This window comes from Eubalaena glacialis, chromosome 7 (genome assembly GCF_028564815.1).
Source record: "Eubalaena glacialis isolate mEubGla1 chromosome 7, mEubGla1.1.hap2.+ XY, whole genome shotgun sequence".
Classification (NCBI taxonomy): domain Eukaryota; kingdom Metazoa; phylum Chordata; class Mammalia; order Artiodactyla; family Balaenidae; genus Eubalaena; species Eubalaena glacialis.
This window is the reverse complement of record NC_083722.1, coordinates 74,009,007-74,032,586: the sequence shown is the minus strand read 5'-3', so window position 1 is coordinate 74,032,586 and position 23,580 is coordinate 74,009,007. Positions and strand designations below refer to the sequence as shown.

The 23,580-nt window shown below is 41.0% G+C and overlaps 2 protein-coding genes across 2 annotated transcripts in view; both read left to right on the top strand.

Moving 5' to 3' along the window:
• Positions 1-23,580, top strand: part of RHOA (ras homolog family member A) — a 55,045-nt gene that overhangs the window by 27,299 nt on the left and 4,166 nt on the right. Inside the window, exons 3-4 of the mRNA XM_061196805.1 lie at positions 16,985-17,142; positions 21,408-21,528. Of these exons, the coding sequence (XP_061052788.1) occupies positions 16,987-17,142; positions 21,408-21,528 (277 nt within the window). The 5' untranslated portion in view covers positions 16,985-16,986. The remainder of the gene's footprint in view (positions 1-16,984; positions 17,143-21,407; positions 21,529-23,580) is intronic.
• LOC133094705 (high mobility group protein B1-like) lies at positions 13,458-14,687 on the top strand. Its single transcript, XM_061195363.1, has one exon. It carries the CDS (start codon positions 13,619-13,621, stop codon positions 14,240-14,242), a length of 624 nt encoding a protein of 207 aa, XP_061051346.1. The 5' UTR covers positions 13,458-13,618; the 3' UTR covers positions 14,243-14,687.

The following is a 23,580-nucleotide window of genomic DNA, read 5'->3' as shown; positions in this document are numbered from 1 at the left end:
CCTATTAAGGTGACTATCTAGGACACTTCAGTGGTTCTCAAAGTGGTCCCTAGATTAGTGGTGTTAGCATCACATGAGAACTTGATAGAAATGCAGATTCTCAGCCCCCACCACAGAACTACTGAATCAGAACTTCTGGGGGTGGGTCCATTAATCTGGGCTTAAACAAGCCCTCTCTCCAGGTGATTCTGATGCATGTTAAACTTTGAGAACCTCTTAATCAGTGTATGCACTATAGGGGTAAAATGAAGCACCCACCACCTACCAGGTACCCCAGAATAATTTTCAGTGAGTCTTACAATTTCTCTGAAATCTGTTTATCTGCTTCTTAGTGATTGATAGTCTAACCTACTCTGCTAGTCTTTTGGCTTCTGTTAAAAAAATCTCAATCTACATCTTAGTATGTTTCATAGGTATCTTATCTCCCCAGTAGGGTTGAATTTCTTAGTTCAAAGTAATCCTTTTTCACAAAAGCAGCTTTCCAAAATGGCCAGTAAACACAGGAAAAGGTGTTCAACACCTCTAGTCAACAGAGACATGCAAATTAAAGCCATAATGAGATATCACTACACACCCACCAACTTGGCTAAAATTTAAAAAGTATCGTTGAATGGGAAGCATTTACTGCTTGTGGGAGTATATAACTACCTTGCAAAACTGTTTAGTAGTATGTACTAAAGCAAAACATTCTCTTAGGTATAAACCCACAAAATTGTTTAGTAAATAAGTATACCAAACACGTGCAAGATTTGTCATAACAGTATTCCTAAAAGGCCCAAATAATCAGTCAAGAACAGAATACGACACAGCTATGAAAGTAAACCAAGTGCTATTTGAAGCAACCTGGGTGAATCTCTGAAAGATTGTTAAAATAAAGTAGCCCCAAACAAAGTTCAAGATCAGCAAAGAAATTTAAACCCAGGCAAAACCAATCCACAGTGAAAGAAATCAGACTAGTCCAGGAATGACTTAGGAGGAAGGGGACACGGGACCTTCTGGGATGCTGATGGTGTTGTTTCTTGATCTTGGTGGTAGTTACATGGATGTGCTCACTTCGTGAAATACCTTTAAAAAAATTTTTTTTTTTTTTTTTTTTTTTACCCCAAAAGATTAACTCCTGGGGTATTAATCAGTTCTTTTAACACTTCTTTCCTTGTGCTTTGTATCATGGTTTTCTTTATTGCTTCCCTCTGACATCTTAAGACTTTTGAGATTTAGTCTTTGTTCTCTTTTTTTGTAAAACCTCCCCCACCTTTTTTTTTTAACATATGCAGTGTAAGTTGAGAGTGATTGAGGAATAATCAAGGAAGGTTCATCTCTCATGAAGTAATCATCTACTAGGTGTTTATTTGGGTTTTATAGGCTCTTATAAAATGCAAATGTAGCTGAAAGAGTTGAGCCTATCATTTACACTTTCTATATTATTACTGTACTCTATTGGTTTTCCTCACACCTACCTGAGAGCATGACTCAAGGGATTGAAATTTGTATTAGAAGAATTGATTTGGGGAAGAAGGTGCACTTTTAGAAAAGCCAGAATAGGTGCTGGCTTGTTGTTTGCTTTCATTCCATCTAAGAATATGCCTTTTCCCTTTTGCAAATGGGTTCTCACTTCATTATTAGAAAATAAAATTTTGAGAATTAAGAATAAGGCAGTGTTTTATATTCAGGGTTCAGCATTACTCCATTTGTGTCATCATAAGGAAATGTCCTTACATAGATGATTTGGTAAGGCAAAAGAACTCTGGAGTAGCCTAAATTGTCTGGGTAAACCTAGGTTAAATAAAGTTTTAGCAGAACAGTATAAGAATTGGGGGCTGCACTCAAAAGCTTACAGATCAGCTCATAGTGGCTGGAAATAATCATTTTGGAACACAGCCTCTACCATTAATAATACTGGGACAGACAGGGTTGGGAGAACATAACTTTGAGACTAGATATGAACGTGAGCCACAAACTAAAGCTCTCCATATCTCAGAACTGCTTTGCCTGTGTTGAGATCAGAGTTCTTTGACTTACTACGAGGGCTTGAGCAGAATGCATCTGCCAGAGATAGTACTGGGCATCACTTCAGATCTGCTGCTACCATATCTGGGCTCTCATTGGGAGCTTGAAAAATTCTAGCTTGTGGCTTGAGTAAGCTGATTATCTTGCTGGTACTTTGATGACTGCCTAAGGAATTTTTTAGAAAAAAAGTTGGAATGCTAGATCCTGGGCTAGATGTCCTTTGCAGTAAGACCTTATGCTACTTTATTTTGGGAGAACTCATATAGATTGTGTCCTGAAATGAATTTCAAGAAAGTCTTTTTTCTGCTTAAAGGCTACTAATAATATTAAATGATTGTTGCCAAATTAGTCTCCCAGTACCCTTCAATAGCTCTTGGCTTGTGTAGATGGAGATGGTTTAAGTTGCATGTTTTCTCTTTATAAGTAGATTCTTCCAGAGACCTTAACCTGGGCCAAGTATAGGTCTCACCTCTTTAGAGCAATGTAAATCACTCTGTAAGACACATGGAGGTGAAGCTCCTTAGTTAGACTTGGGTCCCTAATGTTTTGAGGTTAAAGATACAGTAACAGAATTTTGTTAGGTGAGTAATTTCATTTGAAAGAAATTTGGCTTAGTTACCAAAGCAAGCAGAGTTTGGGTTAAATAAAGTTTCAGATTTTATATCTGAATCAAGTCAACTTTTAATTTTGTGAATCTGTCATTTAAGACCCAAAGAGCTCTGCTTTTATTGCTTTATAATCCCCAGGTTCCCACAGCCCCCTCCTGGAGTTCAGTTAATTTGCTAGAGTGACTCACAGAACTCAGGAAGATATTTAATTTACTAGATTACCGGTTTCTTATAAAAGAAACAACCAGATGCATAGGGCAAGGTATGTGGGAAGGGGCACAGAGCTTCCCTACCCTCTTCGGGTGTGTCACTCTCACAACACCAACCTGGAAGCTCTCTGAACCCTTTTGGGTTTGGGAGAGGCTTCATTATGCAGGTATGATTGATTAAATCACCAGCCAATGGTGATTAATTCAACCTCCAGCCCCTCTTTCCTGTTTGGGGGTGGGGGGTAGACTGAAAGTTCCAACCTTCTAATCACATGGTTGGTTCCCCTGGCAACCAGTCCCCATCCTTGGGGATTTTCCAAAAGTCACCTCATTAACTTAAACTCAGGTATGGTTGAAAAGAGCTTGTTATGAATAACAAGACACTCTTCACCCTGATTACACTGGAGCTATTTGAGGCCAAAAGACCAAATATTATAACAAATAACTCTCCATTGCACATATCGCTTAGGAAATTACTAAGGTTTTAGGAGCTGTGTGCCAGGAGCTGGGATGAAGACCAAATAAGAAATATATATATATTTCTTGTTATAAATATATATCATAATATCACAGTTATACACAAAAATGGTTAAAATGGCAAATTTTGTTATATATTATCACAACTTCTAAAAATAATGCAGTATGCCAAAAACCATTGAATTGTATACCTCTTTTCCCAGCTTTACTGAGATATAATTGACATATAGTATTGTGCAAGTATGTACAAAGTGTTAGATACACTTATATTGCAAAGTGATTACCACCAAAGCATTAGCTAACACCTGCATCACGTCACATAATTACCATTTCTTTTTTTTGTGGTGAGAACATTTAAGATTTACTTCCTTAGCAACTTTCAAGTATGTGATACAGTATCATTAACTATAATCATTATGTACTGAGATCCCCAGAATTGTATACTTTAAATAGATAAATTGTATAGTGTGTGAATTATATTTCTTTTTTTTTTTTTGTAATATTTATTTATTTATTTGGCTGCATCAGGTCTTTAGTTGTGGCATGTGGGATCTTCCGTTGTGGTGTGTGGGCTCTAGAGCACGCAGGCTTAGTTGCCCTGCAGCATGTGGGATCTTAGTTCCCCAACCAGGGCTCAAACCCACATCCCCTACATTGGAAGGCAGATTCTTTTTTTAATTAATTTATTTATTTAAAAAAATTTTGGCTGCGTTGGGTCTTCGTTGCTGTGCGTGGGCTTTCTCTAGTTGCTGCGAGCGGGGGCTACTCTTCGTTTCCGTACATGGGCTTCTCATTGTGGTAGCTTCTCTTGTTGCAGAGCACAGGCTCTAGGCACGTGGGCTTCAGTAGCTGTGGCTCACGGGCTCAGTAGTTGTGGCACACGGGCTTAGTTGCTCCACAGCATGTGGGATCTTCGGGACCAGGGCTCGAACCTGTGTCCCCTGCATTGGCAGGTGGATTTTAACCACTGGGCCACGAGGGAAGTCCTGTGAATTATACTTCAATTGAAATATTTTTTAAGAAAGATTCTATATGTGTGTATACATCTGCTGTATAATATACATATAACACACTGTAGAATAACGTCTTTTCATATGTGTCATGTTCCCCCATCCCCTTGCCCCCTGACCAGTTGGACATCACATGCCTTTCATTGTGTGTCAGTGGGCACAGGGCTTCCATGACATGTTTGCTTAGTAGACCTGGCCTATTTTATCTGTTTACTGGCAGAAATTTAGGCTAATGGAGTTTGGTTGATTTGTAGGGCTCTTTGGCAATGAGTAAATCCTTTGTTGTCTATCCCAATTGCACAAGTTACATTTCAGCATCCCCTCTAAAAATGGAAGTTTTAGAACTGTGTACCTTACATGCTAGAACAGTTTTTCAGTTTGAAAATGTATTTTAATAACATACTGGCCTTATACTCAGTAAAATATAGTAACTCTAAGCTTCTTTTCTCATTAGTAAAATGAATGATAATTAAACTTGCCTTTGGAGAAGTTCAGGGTCAAATCAGTTCCTATCAAATGTGTAACAGGTACATTGTGATATACCAGTGTAAGTTGTCATGGTGGCTGATCAAGGTCCACGCAGTTTAAGATCTGTTGTAGTATAGCATATTTTGAAACTTACGACACCATTTATATCATTAAAGAGAGAACCAGAAGAATGATTAGCATAGTGTGTTTTTTGAAGGAGTTGCGTGTCAGGTAATAGGGTTAGGCAGAAATGGAGTCGAGAGCCACAAGTAGCCTGTGATTAGCAGTAGGCATCACTATCAGATGTGGCAGTGAAGTGTATCAGTGGTTGTCCTCCAAAAACCCAAGCCTCTGATGGGGCTGGTGAGGTATATGCCTCGGAAAGTGCTTCATCATCAATGCCAGCAGAAGAATCACCCTTGAAAGGGGTATTGCTCCAAGTACTTATGACTATGTCATCCAGGATTTGCACATCACAAAAAAGATGTTCTTGCCTTCTGTCCTCAGTGCTGTTCAGGGAGGATGTTTATGTCCAGGCAGCCCTTATTTCCTCTTATGGAAGGAAGGTGGTGTTTTCCAGAAGGGTGACCTCTTGCCATTCACTCCCAGCACTGCTGCTTAGCAGCAGGGCCAGTCCTGTACTGAGTTCCAACCTTTGAGAAGTTTCGAGTCTTTGAACAAATAAAACAAAAGTTCCTGCTTTCTAATAGAAACCTTTAAATAACAATTAGTAATTCTTTATTGTATTTTATGCTTTAACCACTAGATCATTGAATGCCAGCCACAGACAGCCACCCATGTGGCCTTGTTGAGTTCACCCTATTGCTATAGCTTAAAGCATTCTGGACACAGAGTTAGAAGGTCTTTCTGACTTTTTTGGTGTGGTCATCAGTAACTTTGTGAATGAGACTATACCAGGAAGACTGGGGGGCTTTCATGTTGCCTATAGAATAGTAACTGACATCAGAGCAAAGCAACAGGGGAGTTCCCTGGCAGTCCAGTGGTTAGGACTCAGCGCTCTCACTGCCAGGGCCCCGGGTTCGATCCCTGGTCGGGGAACTAAGATCCCGCAAGCTGTGCGGCGTGACCAAAAAACCCCAAAAGCAAAGCAACAGGGGCAAGGTAGGTTCCATCCACATCTAAGTCAGGGCACCTTAATTTGTCATCGTTGTGATTGATTTTGAGAGGTTGTAGCAGCCACTGATAATGCCATTGTTCCCATCCTGGGAATTTTCTTGGCCTTGAAAATCAGGGGGCAGGGCTGGGCCCAGTATACTTGGCACACTGTCCGCCTGTGAAGAGTAGTCACTAAGAGCATGTATCTTTGCTGTGGTGCTACCTGGCTTTCTAACAGCATTTTACAGGGATGTTTTCAGATGTGAAGGATCCAATTGCAATACAGTGATGGTAGGAAGTATGTACTTAAAATTGGGGGCTTTTGAAAGGCAGATAGCAAACATTATATATGGTATATCAGACCAGAGGGGAAGCTGCAATGTTGAGACTCTAAAAACATCCGTGGTAAGTCAGGCAGAAGTAGCTTCAGTTGACATACTTTGGTAGTCTGTTTTTCAGAGGAATGTCATTGAAATTCTCTACTGAGCACATGTCCAGGTCCAGTTAGTATTACACACTAAGTCTTTTTCAGTATTTTAGTGCTTGACCTCTGGTAGTTTGAGTGGAATTTCAGTTTTCTGAGACTATAGGTTTTTCATCAGTATTTTGGGGAAACATACCCCTTCTTTAGACTTTTATTCCTCTGTACATGGATCCCATTCAGTGTATCCTTGCCACATTAATGCAGCTGGGAGTACAGTTCCAAGGGATAGGCCAAGCCAGAAGCATAGTCCCTGTCCTGGAGGAACTTAAACCCCAGGAATGGATATGAGTCAAGCACAGAGAAATAAACTGCCACATCTCTCACATAGAGTAGAATGCCTGGTAAAAGTGGTTGAACTGATACGTATAAGAACCAAGAGCAGTCCAAAGCCCCACTTTTAGGCAGCATCTCATTTTTGGAGTGGAAGCCGTAGGACCAGAAATAGGCTTTGAAACAGAAGGTGGTAGTTGAGATGGACAGGTGAGTTGTTCTTTTCTGGGGAAAGGAAAACATTTTTCAACGAAGGCATTGCTTTGAGCTGAGGTGGAGGAATTTTACAAGGCCAGTTAACAGAACCAGGTGTATAAGGAATGGAGAGAAGTTGTGAAGATAAAATAGGTTGCTGTTAGAATTTCAGAGGGTCGTAGAGGTTAAGGCTGATGTGTCTTGACCTGATTTTGGCATTGACCTTCTAAAGGCCTTTGAGCAAAGACTGATGGGCTGAAGCCCAGGCATAGGAATGGAGGATTTGGCTGCAACAGGCAGGATAGAAGGGAAGTGAGGAAACCAGTTGGATTTTTGCTTTTTTCCCGGTAGGGAGTACTGAGGACTTGAACTGAAAACAATGTAGGAATGCAAGGGGAAGTGTTAGTGGTGGAAGTGAGACCCGTGAAGGGGTAGAGTTCTCCAGAACTTGACAGTAGTCATACTGTGAAGAACAAAGGAAGTAAAAGAGTCTTTTAACCTCAGGGTTTCTACAGTGAGTTGAGTGTGTTAGGAGTGTAATTTTGTTTTTGTCACCAAGATTGGGGGAACTGGGAAGAGACTTGACAGAAGTTGGGATGATGTCTTGGAGATGTTGAATTTGATATGCAAGCAGAGCACAGAGTTCAGGTGTGTCAGGAGTTTGAGAACAGGGACTGGGTCAGAGATAGAGATTTGAGAATCATGTGCATAAAAGTAATATTTGAAGAACTGAAACCCCCAGAGATAGGTAGAGTATTAGGAGAGTGAGGGAAAAAAACAATCTTGAAGGGAGTCGTTAGGTGTGGAGGCTATAGCTAGGGAGATGGAAGACTTAAGAGATCAGCACATCAGCATATTTTGTCAGGGAGGTCCAAGGATAGGAAGGTAAGTAAGGTGGTAAAAAAATATCAAGGAGAATGAGGACTGGATTTTGTGAAGGTAGGTCATTAGTGCCTTTTGAGAAACTTTCAGTAGAAATTTGGGCAGAATGCAGATTGGAAGAATTTAAGCAAGTGAGTGGGTATGAAGCAAGCAGGAATTTGTACCTTTTCTTTGAAACAGACCAGAGAGAGGAAGGTTAGTAGAGGAAAGCATGGATGTGGAGATTTCTTGTTTTAGAATAGGGCACCCTGCACTTTATTGTAGACTGAAAGAAGGAGCCAGTAGACAGGAGAGATGATGAAAGGGATGTGGGATACCACAGGTGGCAATAGTGTATGAATTGAAAGGTGCTAGAGGACCTAAGGTTAGGCCTGGGCAGGAGAGAGACCCTAGTAGTAGTAACTGCTCTTCACTGAGTGCCTCTCATAATGCCAGACCCTGTAAGAGATGGCAGAGATTCCACATACCTCCTGTAAAGGGGTGCTGCACTGGAGGGCTATGGTGTGGGCTCCTGAGAGTCACTGAGCTATCTGCCCTTGTGACTGTTGAGTACCAAGTGTGGGATTACATGGGACACTGCATGTAGCCTCTCAGTTGCTTTTCTTGGGCACACATTTCTATTTACATATGGATGGGAAATATATTGCAGTCTTGGTTGTCTTGTTTTCTTTGTTAACAGTAACTGCTTAATGTAATTTGCTGATATTTGGTTCACAGCCAGAACACATTGTTTTTTGAGATTTGAGGAAAGGCTGGTTTTGTGTTGCAGAGAACATAAACTCGGAGTGGGTACTTTCTGTGCCCTTTTAGCACCATGAGAGAGCTCCTTTCGACTTGAGTGAGGGTAGCACAGTAACTTATGCTGAAGGTTTTGGACTGAGGAAAATAATAAAGAACTTTTAAAAGAAATATACAGTCACTTGCATACTATTACAGGTAACTTAAATAGATATAACTGACTGTTACTGGAAAAATAAACCTCTACTCTAAGCTCTTAAGAATTATATCTGAAACAATTCAGAGTCTAGAAATAGAAAATGATACATCTGGCAGATAGACTGCAGAGAGCTCAGTGTGATTTCCTTTCTCAAGCTGGCAAGCCATGTACTTTAAAAGATACTGGATTATAACAAAGTGGAAAGGAAAGATACTAGAGTAAAAGAAAAAATTCCTGGGTCATTTCAGGAAAAATTAGCGAGTTTCATTTTCTGATGTTTGTACTTTTCACATCTCGTCAACAACTCTGGTTGTATTGCCAGACTCCTAGCATCCCAGAAATTACCTTGTAATTGTAGGCTTTCATTTTCATTTTGTCCCATAATCACTTGTGATTTCTGTCTTTGTCATCAGTAGAAGCTGAATGGTTTTGTATTTTTCCTGGGCAAAATGTTCCCCAGGGAAAATTTTCAAGAGCCTTTTTGGTTGCTCCCTGGCATTTTCATTTTGTGTGTCCTTATTAACCACATTAGATTTAGAGGAATTATTTCTTGAGAATTGAGTGCTTTCTAGGAAGGATGCTATTCAAAGATAGCAGCCTTTTTTTGAACCAGGGAAATTCCTGATGCATTTTGTTTGCATCCTGGAAGGTCCTGGTTCCTTGACTTTGGGCATAAACCAGTACCAAGTTAGGCCTGAGGAGATGGGTAAAGTATATAAAGTCTTGGCATGAATTTGAGAGCATGAGAAAAAGTAGAAAATGGTTTGTGAATCCTTTCAAGATGTTAGCAGTCAGACTGAACATAGAGGAAGGACTTTTAAAGAGGTAAATTCATTAGTGTCTATGCCCTGGATTATTTCATAGGAGACTGAAAATGAGGTAATCTCTCCTTTCTCATTAAAAAAATTTTTTTTGTTTTGTTTTTGGATTTACTTAATACCTACTACATGTCCACTAAGGTACTGAACCACATAGGGCTGCAAAGAAATTTAAGATATGTCATTTGCTCTGAGGTGACTTGCAGTCTGGTTGGAAGACAAAACACAAGTGAACCAAGTATAGGGCCTTGAAATGGGTCCCATATTTATTAGGAATCCAAAGCAAAAATTGAGGGCGGGATACAGAAGCTGAATGGATGGCCAGAGTGCTGAGCTATAACTTAAAGGGCTGGTCTCTATACAGTACTGTCTGATTGCGTGGTCCTGTTGTTTAAAGAATTGTATTGAGCACATTTTCCCTTTATGTATATGCTAATTATTGTGCTTTCATTATTAGTATTATCCATAATCCTCAATTTGCTTTTTTGCAGAAAATAAAAAGTCTTTAAAAATTACTAGATAATATTGTGGGTTGGTTAAAATTTCATAATAGCTGTGTATATTCTTAGCCAGGCACATATTGACTGCAGTATACTGCAGATGTTCTGAGAACTCACAAATGATGGCAACGTCAGCCCTTCCCATTATGGAACCTTATGCTTATGAGTTTATATGTATTTAATTTTTTGTGTGTGTGTGTATTTAATTTTAAAGCTAAATTTCTTATGTTTTCTAGACTAAAAATTTTAGTTTCTAATGCTTCCTTCATGTACCCCAATGGATTGTCTCACCCACTCCAGTTTGAGAAACATTCCCTTCAGACAACATGATTTTGTCAGTGAGTATGTATTGTTGAGGATTAGTTTGACTATAGGTAATGGGGACCTGAAAAATACTACCTTAAACAAGACAGTTATTTTTCCTTCACATAAAAGAAGTGTGGAAGTAGGCAGTTGGGCTGAGATGGTGGCTCTCAAGATATCTGGGACCTAGGCTCCTTCTACCCTTTATTCCTCCAACTCCAGGGTGTGGCACTCATCTTCATATTCTAGGACGACTTTTTCTAAACAGCCCTGACTCCAGATTTAAGCAGCAGGAAGGAGGAAGGGGGTGAGAAGGGCATGAGACTTCAACTTTAAGGAAGACTTCCTGGAAGTCCCACAAAATACTGATTACATTTTAGGGTCTAGAACTTTGTACATGGCCATACCTAATATAAGGGAAGCTAAGAAATGTAGGCTTTTAGCTGGGCAACAAAGTGCACAACTAAAAATTGGAGTGCTGTTCTAAGAGGTAATGGTGGGAATTGGAGTTGACCACTAGTCTGTGCCAAATGGAGGGAGTCTTCATGCTTTGCTTTGCTTTGCTTTGCTTTTTTATTAACAGCTTTATTAAATATCCACATACCTTACAATTCACCCATTTAAAGTGTACAGTTCAGTTGTATATAGAATATTCATAGAGTTGTGCAATCATCTGAGAATGATTTTGGAAAAATTTCATCACCCTATAAAGAAACTCCTCTTTTCCCTTGGTAGTCATTCCCTATTCCTCCCTCCTCCAACTCCCTTCCCCTGGCAATCACCAGTCTACTTTCTATCTCTGCATTTGCCCATTCTGGACATTTCATATAAATGGAATTAAACAATATGTGGTTCTTTGTAGCTAGCTTCTTTCACAAATTGTAATGTTTTCAAGGTTCATCCATGTTGTAGCATGTATTAGTATTCCCCCCACACACACTTTATTGCTGAATAACATTCCATTGTGTAGATAAACCACATTTTATCCATTCATCAGTTGTTAGACATTTGGTTTGTTTCTGCTTTTTGATGATGATGAAAAATGCTGCTGTGAACATTCATGTAAAGTTTTTGTGTGGACACATGTTTCCATTTCTCTTGGAGTAGAATTGCTGGGTCATAGATCTAGTCGGATCCTTTGCTCATTTTTTAAAATTAATTAATTAATTTATTTCTGCGTTGGGTCTTCGTTGCTGCGTGCAGGCTTTCTCTAGTTGCATCAAGCTGCTCTTCGTTGTGGTGCGTGGGCTTCTCATTGCAGTGGCTTCTCTTGTTCCGGAGCATGGGCTCTAGGCACGCGGGCTTCAGTAGTTGTGACGTACGGGCTTAGTTGCTCTGAGGCACGTGGGATCTTCCTGGACCAGGGCTTGAACCTGTGTCCCTTGCATTGGCAGGCAGATTCGTAACCATTGTGCCACCAGGAAAGTCCCCTTTGCCCCTTTTTAAATTGGATTGTTTGTCTAGTTATTATTGAGTTGTAGGAGTTCTTTATATATTCTGGGTCCAAATCAACCTTGACTGCAACGAGAGACCCTGAGCCAGACTACCAACCTAAGCTGCTTTTTTTGTTGTTCAGTTGTAAGAGTTTTTTATGTATTCTAGATACAAGTCCCTTATCAGATACGTTATTTGCAAACATTGCTCCTATTCTGTGGGTTGTCTTCTCATTTTATTGATGCTATCTCTTTAACCACAAAAGTTTTAAAAATTTTTATGAAGTCCAATTTATCTTTTTTCTTTGGTTCCTGGTGATGGATATATTTGTGAATATACTGTCCACAGGATATTGTGATAAATATATTATTCACAATAACCAAAAGGTGGAAGCAACCCAAGTGTCAGCAGATGAATGAATAAATAAGATGTGGTATATACATATTGATACAATGGAATATTATTCAGTCTTAAAGGAAATTCTTACACATGCTACAAAGTGAAGAAACCTCGAAGACATTATGCTTAGTGAAATAAGCCAGTCACAAAAGGACAAATACTGTATGATTCCACTTACAAGAGGTAGCTAGAGTAGTAAAATTCATAGAGGCAGAAAGTAGAATGGTGGTTGCCAGAGGGGAGGTAGGGGAAATGGGGAGTTATTGTTTAATGGATATAGAACTTAGGTTTTGGAAGGTGAAAAAAGTTCTGGAAATGGATGGTGGTGATGGTTGCACAACAGTGTTGAATGTAAGTAATGCCACCAAAGTTATTAAGATTTGTTTAAGTGGTAGATTTTATGTATATTTTACTGCGTTTTTTTTCTTTCTTTTTTTTTGTCTGCGTTGGGCCTTGCTGCACGCGGGCTTTCTCTAGTTGAGGTGAGCGGGGGCTACTCTTCGTTGTGGAGCGTGGGCTTCTCATTGCGGTGGCTTCCCTTTGCTGTAGAGCACAGGTGGGCTCTAGGCGCGTGGGCTTCAGTAGTTGTGGCACGCCGGCTCAGTAGTTGTGGCTCGCGGGCTCTAGAGTGCAGGCTCAGTAGTTGTGGCACATGGTCTTACTTGCTCCGCGGCATGTGGGATCTTCCCGGACCAGGGCTTGAACCCATGTACCCTGCATTGGCAGGCAGGTTCTTAACCACTGCACCACCAGGGAAGCCCTACTGTGTTTTTTGTTGTTGTTGCTGGTTAATTAAAAAATGTCTCTTGTGGTTTTAGCTCTTAGATTTGGGTCTGTAATCCATCTTGAGTTAATTCTGTATATGATGTGAGGTAGAGTTCTAATTTTCTTCTTTTGTATATATCTATTCAGTTGTCTCAGCACCATTTGTTGAAAAGGCTGTTTTTCCTCTATTGGATTGTCTTGGCATTCTCGTTGAAAATTGTTTGACCCTAAGGTGAGGGATTATTTCTGGATTCTCACTTCTACTCTATTGATCTATACATGTCTTTTTTTTTTTTTAACCACAGCACTAAGTTTTATTAAGGATTTCATTAAGGTAAAATCTCTAGGATTAAAGGAGTCAGTTAGGGGGCACAAAGCCCACGAAGCCTCCTCAGATCTCACAGTGAAACACCGGCTTAGGTTCTTTGTTGGGATTGCCACCTCCTTCCAGATACAGATTGTTGTAAGGATACTGCTTTGGCCCCACAGGCTGGTAGGTGGGGTAAGTCTCCCTTACCCAAAACATGAACAGCATGAAGGCCACGAAGCCGAAGAGGTGCTTACACATAAGATTCCAAGAAACAGTTACAGAGCGGAGAGAGTGAGGAGGCTGCGTCTGGCTCCCGCTCTCACAGCCATTGCAGTACATTGAGCTCCATAGAGACAGCGCTGGGGCAAGTGAGAGCCGGACGGACACTGGGCGACTCTGTGCCTCGCGGAAGAAAAATAATTAAGCATGGGCAAAGGAGATCCTAAGAAGCCGAGAGGCAAAATGTCATCATATGCATTCTTTGTGCAAACTTGCCGGGAGGAGCACAAGAAGAAGCATCCAGATGCTTCCGTCAACTTCTCAGAGTTTTCTAAGAAGTGCTCAGAGAGGTGGAAGACCATGTCTGCTAAAGAGAAAGGAAAGTTTGAAGACATGGCAAAGGTGGACAAGGCCCGTTATGAAAGAGAAATGAAAACTTATATCCCTCCTAAAGGGGAAACAAAAAAGAAGTTCAAGGATCCCAATGCACCCAAGAGGCCTCCTTCGGCCTTTTTCTTGTTTTGTTCTGAGTATCGTCCAAAAATCAAAGGAGAACATCCTGGCCTATCCATTGGTGATGTTGCAAAGAAACTGGGAGAGATAATAACAGTGGAGCAGTGGAATAACACTGCTGCAGATGACAAGCAGCCTTATGAGAAGAAGGCTGCTAAGCTGAAGGAAAAGTACGAAAAGGATATTGCTGCATACCGAGCTAAAGGGAAGCCTGATGCAGCAAAAAAGGGAGTCGTCAAGGCTGAAAAAAGCAAGAAAAAGAAGGAAGAGGAGGAAGATGAAGAGGATGAAGAGGAAGAAGATGATGATGATGAATAAGTTGGTTCTAGTGCAGTTTTTTTTTTTCTTGTCTATAAAGCATTTAACCCCCCTGTACACAACTCACTCCTTTTAAAGAAAAAAATTGAAATGTAAGGCTGTGTAAGATTTGTTTTTAAACTGTACAGTGTCTTTTTTTGTATAGTTAACACACTACCAAATGTGTCTTTAGATAGCCCTGTCCTGGTGGTATTTTCAATAGCCACTAACCTTGCCTGGTACAGTATGGGGGTTGTAAATTGGCATGGAAATTTAAAGCAGGTTCTTGTTGGTGCACAGCACAAATTAGTTATATATGGGGATGGTAGTTTTTTCATCTTCAGTTGTCTCTGATGCAGCTTATATGAAATAATTGTTGTTCTGTTAACTGAATACCACTCTGTAATTGCAAAAAAAAGAAAAAAAGTTGCAGCTGTTTTGTTGACATTCTGAATGCTTCTAAGTAAATACAATTTTTTTTCTTAGTATTGTCCTTTTCATAGGTCTGAAAATTTTCTTCTTAAGGGGAAGCTAGTCTTTTTGCTTTTGCCCATTTTGGATCACACGAATTCTTACAGTGTTTATCTTTCGTATAGTTAGCTGATAAAAAGCTTTTGTGTACACACCCTGCATACTCATGATGAGGGTAATAAAAGTGTAATTGAGACAGTTTTCATCCATAACTGAAACTCAAATCTTGATCGCTTGATATCAGATTTCACATAGCCCAGGTTCATTTACAAAGTGAAGAGTAACCAATCTACTCACAGCAAGGGATTATTAGAATCAAACATTTTGAAAGTCTGTCCTTGAAGGACTAATAGAAAAGTATGTTCTCATCTTTACATGAGGACTCTACATCCTTTAACTCCCATTACCATGTAATGGCAGTTATATTTTGCAGTTCCCACGTTTAAGACTGAGAATGTATCCCCAAAAGCGTGAGCTTAAAATACAAGACTGCCATATTACGTTTTTTTTTAGTTGTTGATATTAGTCCCAACAAAGGCTCTGGAGAAAAAGTGCTGGCTGTAAATGTCTTCTCCTATTTATCTAAATATGGATTGTTTAGGAAACTTGAGATCCTCCATTAAAGGTATTTTTAATTAATTGGGCCAACTTTTAAAATTGTATACCACATTTTAAATCAGGTATATTTTCCTATATTATGGTTTGCCCCTTTATAAATCAAATAGACATGAGGGAAGAAGACACTTAAACTTTGTATTTCAGTATGAATTACCTGATTTATTTGAATTTGATTTTTCTTTACAAAACTCAAGCTCATTCATCAGGGTCATATGTTTATCTGCTTAACAGTTTAGGGAACAATTTGGCAATTTTGTGGTTTTTGAGATTATCGTTCTCTTAAAGTGCCAGTGTTTTAAAATAGCGTTCTTGTGATTTTACACGCTTTTGTGATGGAGTGCTGTTTTGTTATATAATTTTGACTTGGATTCTTTCCATTTGCATTTGTTTTATGTAATTTCAGGAAGAATACTGAACATCTGAGTCCTGGATGATACTAATAAACTAATAATTGTAGAGGTTTTAAAAAAAAAAAAAGATTCCAAGAAACAGGAGTGGGGGACATGTCTACACGGTTCCTGATATACATGTCTAGGTCCCAGTGCATCGGTTCACCCCAGTTCAACCGCAGGTCTGGGTGGTCCCAGTCATACCATGGATCCCTCTCCTGCTGTGAGTGGTCAGGGAGCTTCAGGTAGTAACCATACCTGTCCGTGCACCCATCAGCACCACGTTTCGGGCTGCCCTTTGCAGCCATCGGACTCCCAGGACCCCCGCCCTGGCTGCTGCCATCTTCACCTTCCTGTTTCACCCCGCACATGCACAAAGACCTATATGTCTGTCTTTATGACAGTGCAACACTGTCTTGATTACTGTACCTTTATAGTAAGTTTTGAAATCAGGAAGTGTAAGTTCTGCAACTTTGCTCTTCATTTTTATGATTGTTTTGGCCATTCTGGGTCCATTGAATTTCCATGTGCATTTTCTGATCAGTTCAATTTCTGCAAAGAAGCCAGCTGGGATTTTGATAGGGATTGTGTTGAATCTGTAGATTAATTTGGAGGGTATTGCCATTTAACAATATTGTCTTTTAGTCCATAAACATGAATGTCTTTCCATTTATTTAGATCTTTAATTTCTCTCAACATTGTTTTTTTAAGTTTTCAAGAGTATGTCTTGTACTTCTTTTGTTAAATTTATTCCTATCTTGTTCTTTTTGATGCTATTGTAAGTGAAATTGTTTTCTTAATTTCATTTTCAGTGTGTTCATTGCTAAGGAATAGAAATACAATTGATTTTTGTATGTTGATCTTGTGTCCTGCAACCTTGCTGAATTTATTAGTTCTAATAGTTTTTTAGTGGATTCCTTAGGATTTCCCATATATAAGATTATGTCATCTGCCAATTAAGATAATTTTACTTCTTCTTTTCCAATCTGGATGTCTTTTATGTTGTCTTTTGACTAATTTCTAGAACCTCCTTAGAAGTGGCAAGAGTGGATTTTCTTGTCTTGTTCCTGATCTTGGGGGAAAGCTTTCAATATGTTCACCATTAAGTATAATGTTAGTTATGGGTTTTTGGTATGACTTTTTGGTGCCAAGTGGAAAGGTGTACTAGCATTTTATATTTTGGTGTGCTACTAGAAGCATGTGCTCCATGGTCAGAAAAGTGTGTGCTATAGACTGAAGCTATTACAGCTTCTTGTGCATTCTAGACAACACTTTTGTGTTTCAGCAATGGCTGCCATCCGGAAGAAACTGGTGATTGTTGGAGATGGAGCCTGTGGCAAGACTTGCTTGCTCATTGTCTTTAGCAAGGACCAGTTCCCAGAGGTGTATGTACCTACGGTGTTTGAGAACTATGTGGCAGATATTGAAGTGGACGGAAAGCAGGTGAGTATACTTTTCATAACAACTGGTACTATTTTGCATGTTAGGCTATTCATAGAGCCTGGAGAGAATTAGGCCTTTTTGTCTCTTCAGTACGCAATATAACAATAACAAAAATGTTAGAATGAGAAATCCATTCTCATCCTGCCTTTTAGCTCAATTTTGTTCATTTTTAACTTACCATCTAGACTTTGTCCACATTCATATGTATTTCACATGGGGAAGCCTTAGAATATGTGTTCTTTCCAGCTTTATTTATATTTGAAATTTAGTTTGTTGCCAAATGGATCATACTAAAATGAACCTCTTTGTATGGATGGACTTTTTTTTCTGTCATAGTATTTCATTAAGTGCTGAAGTTTGAGATTACTAGGTCAACGGGTCCTTATTGATTATGCTTCTAAAGGGTTGTACAGATCTATACCACCAGCAGTGTGACATTTAAACAACATCGGCACATTTAATTTTTTTAATGTATTTTTACTTTAACATAAACAGGCTGCTACATTTGCTTCAATTACCTGTCACTGGTGGTGAGGACAGTGTTTCCTCCTGTCTGCCCTGAAAGCCCACCAGCAAGACTGGAGCAAAGCTCTTCTGGAATTAGATTTTTTTTTCCTCTTCTCCCTTTTGTTGTCAAAATAATATTTTATCCAGATTCCTATACATCTTTTGAAGAGGAATGAAATTCTCATTGCAGATGGGTTAGCTGAAAAGAAAACTAGAACAAGGGGCTCTTTTCCAAGACACTCAGTCCTCTTAAGGCATTCAGTCACATGTCTCATGCTGCTAGCACCTAATTTATTGGCTTCCACAATTCTGTCTCCTTTCTTCCTTCTCATATTCTTGCTTTACCTGCTATCCCTTTCTGTCCCAGTATTACCTAGCCTCATTTTGTGGGACTGTGTATGGAAAGCACATTAGGCCAGCTGCTTAGAATTCTAGGGTCCCTCATAGGGTATCTTGATACTTCTATTACCATGAGTAAGCTGCCTAATCTTTGAGCCACTTTCATTTGTAAAGTGGTTTAAGCTATTTTACGGCTGACGTCGGGGGTCTATGAAGTGACTGAAGGCATTTGGAAGCACCAAAGCACTTGACAAGTTGGGCTGAACAAGAGCATACTCAGAACCGTCTTTTATAGTTTATCCAGTTGCCGTGTGGGCCACAATGATTGCTCTCATGCCATTAGGAACCCCAAGGCACCCTTCTTGTCAAGAATGGATGAAAAAAACACATGAATTCCAGCGTAACAGAACTTTGTCTGGGTCCTTCCCTGCAGGTGGCCCATCAGTACAGTGTTGCCAATTCAACTTTCAGTCAGTTCTCTGCATGATGATACAGGGTTTCTGTGGGCCTGATAGGAAGATTGGTTTTGTGTAGAGACAGGGCCCAATTGTGACAAGCTGGGTGAAAATGTGCTGAGATCTTTGGGCCTGCTGTCACATAACAGCCCTCTCATCTAATTTAGATTGCCATGCATCATACACAGAAAGACCCAGTGGCTTGAGGAAAACAGGATTAGGTTGGTATTTTCATAGCACATTTCTCAAAAGCCTACTTGAATGTATATTGCTGGTTTTATCTTCTCATTCAGAGAATGACAGCTGTTGGTTGCTATGTGTCTGTGACCATCAGTTGGGAGAGTGTTTTCCACCTGTGGCAGTATATATGTTTCGGGGGTAGTAATGACTCTTCTGTTGTCTTTGAAACATCATCTGTGCCTTGGTGTCTTGGAATGACCAGGATCTTACCTTTAGGAAATTTAGGGACTTTGGGACTACCTTGGTGGTCCAGTGGTTAAGACTCCACGCTCCTAGTGCAGGGGGCCCAGGTTCGATCCCTAGTCAGGGAACTAGATCCCGCATGCCACAACTAAAAGATCCTACGTGCCGCAACTAAAAGATCCTATGTGCCCCAACGAAGATCTTGCACATGGCAACAAAGATTCCGCGTGCCACGACTAAGACCCAGCACAGCCAAATAAACAAATGAATAAATAACTTTTTAAGAAATAAAAAGAAATTTTAGGGATTTATAAACCTTGAGACCTGGTGCAGCCAAATAAATAAATAAATAAATATTTTTTAAAAAGGAAATTTAGGGGCTTCCCTGGTGGCGCAGTGGTTGAGAATCTGCCTGCCAATGCAGGGGACACGGGTTCGAGCCCTGGTCTGGGAAGATCCCACATGCCGCGGAGCAGCTGGGCCCGTGAGCCACAATTACTGAGCCTGCGCGTCTGGAGACTGTGCTCCGCAACAAGAGAGGCCGCGATAGTGAGAGGCCCGTGCACCGCGATGAGGAGTGGCCCCCGCTTGCCATAACTAGAGAAAGCCCTCGCACAGAAACGAAGACCCAACACAGCCATAAATTAATTAATTAATTAATTTAAAAAAAGAAAAGGAAAATTAGGAACTTTGACTTACAAACCTTGAGGAATGGTCTATGAATATCTTTCTTGCTCTGCCAACCTTGAACATGCCTGACGCTGGCAAAATAGAGGAGCCCTTCACCCAGGGAGAGAAACCCTGAAAGAAAGGTACTTGATCTGGAAGAGGGTATCACAGTCTAGCTACCTTCCTTAGAGCAAGTCGGTAGCCCCAGGATGGGAGAGGGCGCCTCCTGCAAATGTTCTCATAAAAGTATGCACTAACAGAGCCTAGGGAACCATCCAAAATTCTAGGTGATCATGGTCCAAGAAATAAGCCTGCCAAAAATAGAAAGGCCCATTCTGACATGAGACAGTCCTGACACCCTGAAATCATTTATCAGGAGACAATCAGAGTTGGCTGTTGTGTCTGACTGAATACCCATGAGGTGTGGAGGAGCCAGAGGAGTGGGATTTGGCAGAGATTGAATGCGCTGTACCATCCTGAGATCAGACCAGCTGTGAGGATTGGGCATCAGTATGTCACAGATTCCTATACCAAGCTGATGGTATGTGTGCGTGACAGAGGCGCAGTGGGACATGTGGAAGTTGTGAGTGACACATCCTGGGGCAGAGGTTCAAGGTGGAAGAGATAATTCGCCATCAACTTTAAGGTAGGAATAATATTTAGAAACTCTGAAATACAGGCTCTGAAGATGTTAGGAATAGAAGGCTATCCTAGGCATTGGAGGGAGAACTCCTTGGGCGCCAAAGGGCTCCTGAGCAAAGGGTGTTAAAAATCCACTGTGACTGTAAGAAGAAGTGACAGGGCTGACTGCAGTGCTGGACAATGTGGAAGCGGGGCTATGTCCAGAGCCCAGACATCAGTTTGCCCTCCTACCACTGGAAAGTCAGTAGGTTCCCAGGTGTGAAAGGAGTACCCTCCTACCTATGTGATGCTTTCATTCAGCCATTCAGACATTTTTTTGAGCAGTAAAGGCAGAGCTATAGGCCTTTCTTGTCAGCTCAGACCTTGCCTAACACCCAGGATGGTGTCTTTTCTGACCCATCAACTCAAATACAGTCTTGTTTCCACATTTCCACATTGGAGCAGAATGATGAGACAAAGTAAGGAAATGGTTGAGTGAGAGTGTGTTAGGAAAAGTTACTTGTTCTGGTTTTTTCCTCTCTTGCCTTGTATACCTAGTGGAGTGTTGTTTACAGTTGATTTCCCCTCTTGTTCATTCACTTTCTTTCCTATGTAGAATGTTATTTGTAATTTAGTACTTTTAAGCTACAGAGTTTTTTGTTTGTTTGTTTATTTATTTGGTTGCATTGGGTCTTTGTTGCTGTGCACGGGCTTTCTCTAGTTGTGTCGAGCGGGTGCTACTCTTCGTTGCGGTGCGCGGGCTTCCCGTTGCAGTGGCTTCTCTCGTTGCAGAGCACGGGCTCTAGGCACACAGGCTTCAGTAGTTGTGGCTCACGGGCTCTAGTGCGCAGGCTCAGTAGTTGCAGCACATGGGCTCAGCTGCTCCACGGCATGTGGGATCTTCCCAGACCAGGGATCGAACCTGTGTCCCCCTGCATTGGCAGGTGGATTCTTAACCACTGCGCCACCAGAGAAGTCCCTACAAAGTTATTTTTGACTTGACATTTTGAATTAGGTACTTTATTCAATTCTAGCATCTGTTTATAAAATTTGCAATTTTGAGAAATTTCAACCTAAAATAATTTAAATACCCCTTCCCACCTTCAGGCTTGATTCTAATAAAAGTGAACACTCCTGTATTTTACTATTTTGGACAGTCTATCATTTGAAGGTACTGTGTTAAGTGTCACTTCTTCTGAAAGTAAGTGGTGGGATTAACCTGCACTCTTATGTTTATTTTTCCTACCATAGGTAGAGTTGGCTTTGTGGGACACAGCTGGGCAGGAAGATTATGATCGCTTGAGGCCTCTCTCCTACCCGGATACTGATGTTATACTGATGTGTTTCTCCATTGACAGCCCTGATAGTTTAGGTGAGTAGCCCTGCAGCCTGATGTTTGTCACTGCCTGTGTGCCTGGCCGACCTTTGGTTTCTCAGGTCCTTTCTGGGCATCAAGTGACTGAAAAGCAGACATGAGTTTCAGAGAAAGAATCATCAGTGGCCAGAGTCGTAGAGCCTTGGGACTGTAGAGCCTGAGCCCTGAGTCCCTTTTCAGCCTAGGTCTCCCATGACTGCCATGTCCACCTTGTAAAGTAGGTGGGTTCCGAATACAAAGCTATTTTTTGTCTTTTTTTGGTTGGGGGGGGGGGCTGCACTGCACAGCTTGCCCCGACCAGGGCATTGAACCTGCGCCCTCAGCAGTGAAAGCGTGGAGTCCTAACCACTGGACCACCAGGGCATTTCCCAAAGCTATTTTTTGGACTAAGATTTGGGGAAGGTTTTTTTTGGGTGTCCACACCTTTTTTCAGTACTTGATATTGAGCCTGCTGCTTCCCAAAATCTAGACCGACTGATGACTTGGTGATTCCTGGTAATGTTTTTAAGCCCTATTTTAGCTGTTTTATAAAGCGTCTTAGCTAATAGAGACTTGAACCTGACCATTCCACTAGCTCCGTTGGCCACATGTTTCAGAAGCTGCTTTCCTTCAAAAAACAGGGGGAATGATGCTGACCTCACACTTTGCAGAACAAGGCAGCAAGGCCTGAAACAGAACGTGCTTTCGGTTTGTACTGAAGATGACGAAATGTCTTGCTTGGTGCTGCAGTGCTGTTTTTACAGGGCAGCATGTGGGCCAAGGAGATTATCATTAACACAGATGACTGTTGAGGACCTGCTGGTGGCCTGGGCTATTGCTGGGGAGTTAGGGTTAGAGTGACCCTTTCTGTGTCATGCTTGTACTCACTTTAATGACAGTACTGGGGGAGGTGCTCTGAGACTTTGAACCACTTGCTCAAGGTCATGCAGCCCAAGGAGCCAAGCTGAGATTGAGCCCCCTGTGCAATATCTCCCAGAACTGAGACAGAGTGGGTGCTCTCTGCCATTGTTTCACTTTGGTTCGTTTTTAACAGTTGTGTTCTAGTTTTGGTTTTCAAATTAATCTGCCTTCCTTTGGGGGGACTGTTAGAAGCCCCTAGAGGCTGAGCTTTAGAGAGAAAATGGAGCCATGTGACACCTTCCCCTCAGACACACACATCATGGACTTTGCCTAAATCCTATAGGAATGAGGAGGATTGTGTGCCCTTTGCCGCCTCATCCAAGGTATAATCCTTTAGGGACAAAAGTACCTTCAGAGCAAAAAAGTTACTCTTCTTCAGTCTCACATTTTCTTTTAAGACTGTGTCTGCTGGTCTCGAAGGAAGTCTGCAGCTTTTGACCTCTGTTTGTTTACTATGACTTGTTTCTTGCTATCCTCTCCCCCAGAGGGCAGGTCCTAGGGAGGAGAGCAGAGGTAGAAAGTAAAGAGGCAAAGAGAGATTGATCTCCCTCTCTGAAATACAAACATACCTAGAGAGACTGCTGGTCACCACAGTAGTATGATAGGTAGGTAGCGCCCCTTTGCTGAGCTGACTGAATTAGCTTGGTTTTGCCAAGGGCCTTTTAAAAGTTCTCTTATCTTGGCTAGGGAGTAGGAGAGAAGTCCACCGGTAGTTTGCCCCAGTAAAATGTGTCTTGGGAAGTCAAACGTCTATATCAAGAAACTGAAAAGCTAATGTGAACCTAATGCTGGACTTCGTTTTTACCTGGTTGGATGTTAGACCATGGCCCTGAGTCTAGGTGTAGGATAACAAGTTTGATCAGCAATCAGAATGTTGGTGTGCAGGTTTCAGCCCTGTTGCTGGCCAACCCTGTGACAGTAGTTTACTTTTTGGAACCTCTGCTGTCTCACTGGCAGTTGGTCTAGAGTCTAGATTCTAGTTGAGGCCTGGGGTCAACAAACTTATGTAAAAGGCCAAATAGTAAATATTTTAGGCTTTGTTGGCCATGTGTTCTCTGTTGCACCTCCTGAACTTTGCCACAACTACTCAACTCTGCTGTTGTAGCACAACAGAGCTTGGCTCTGTTGCAGTAAAACTTCACGTATAAA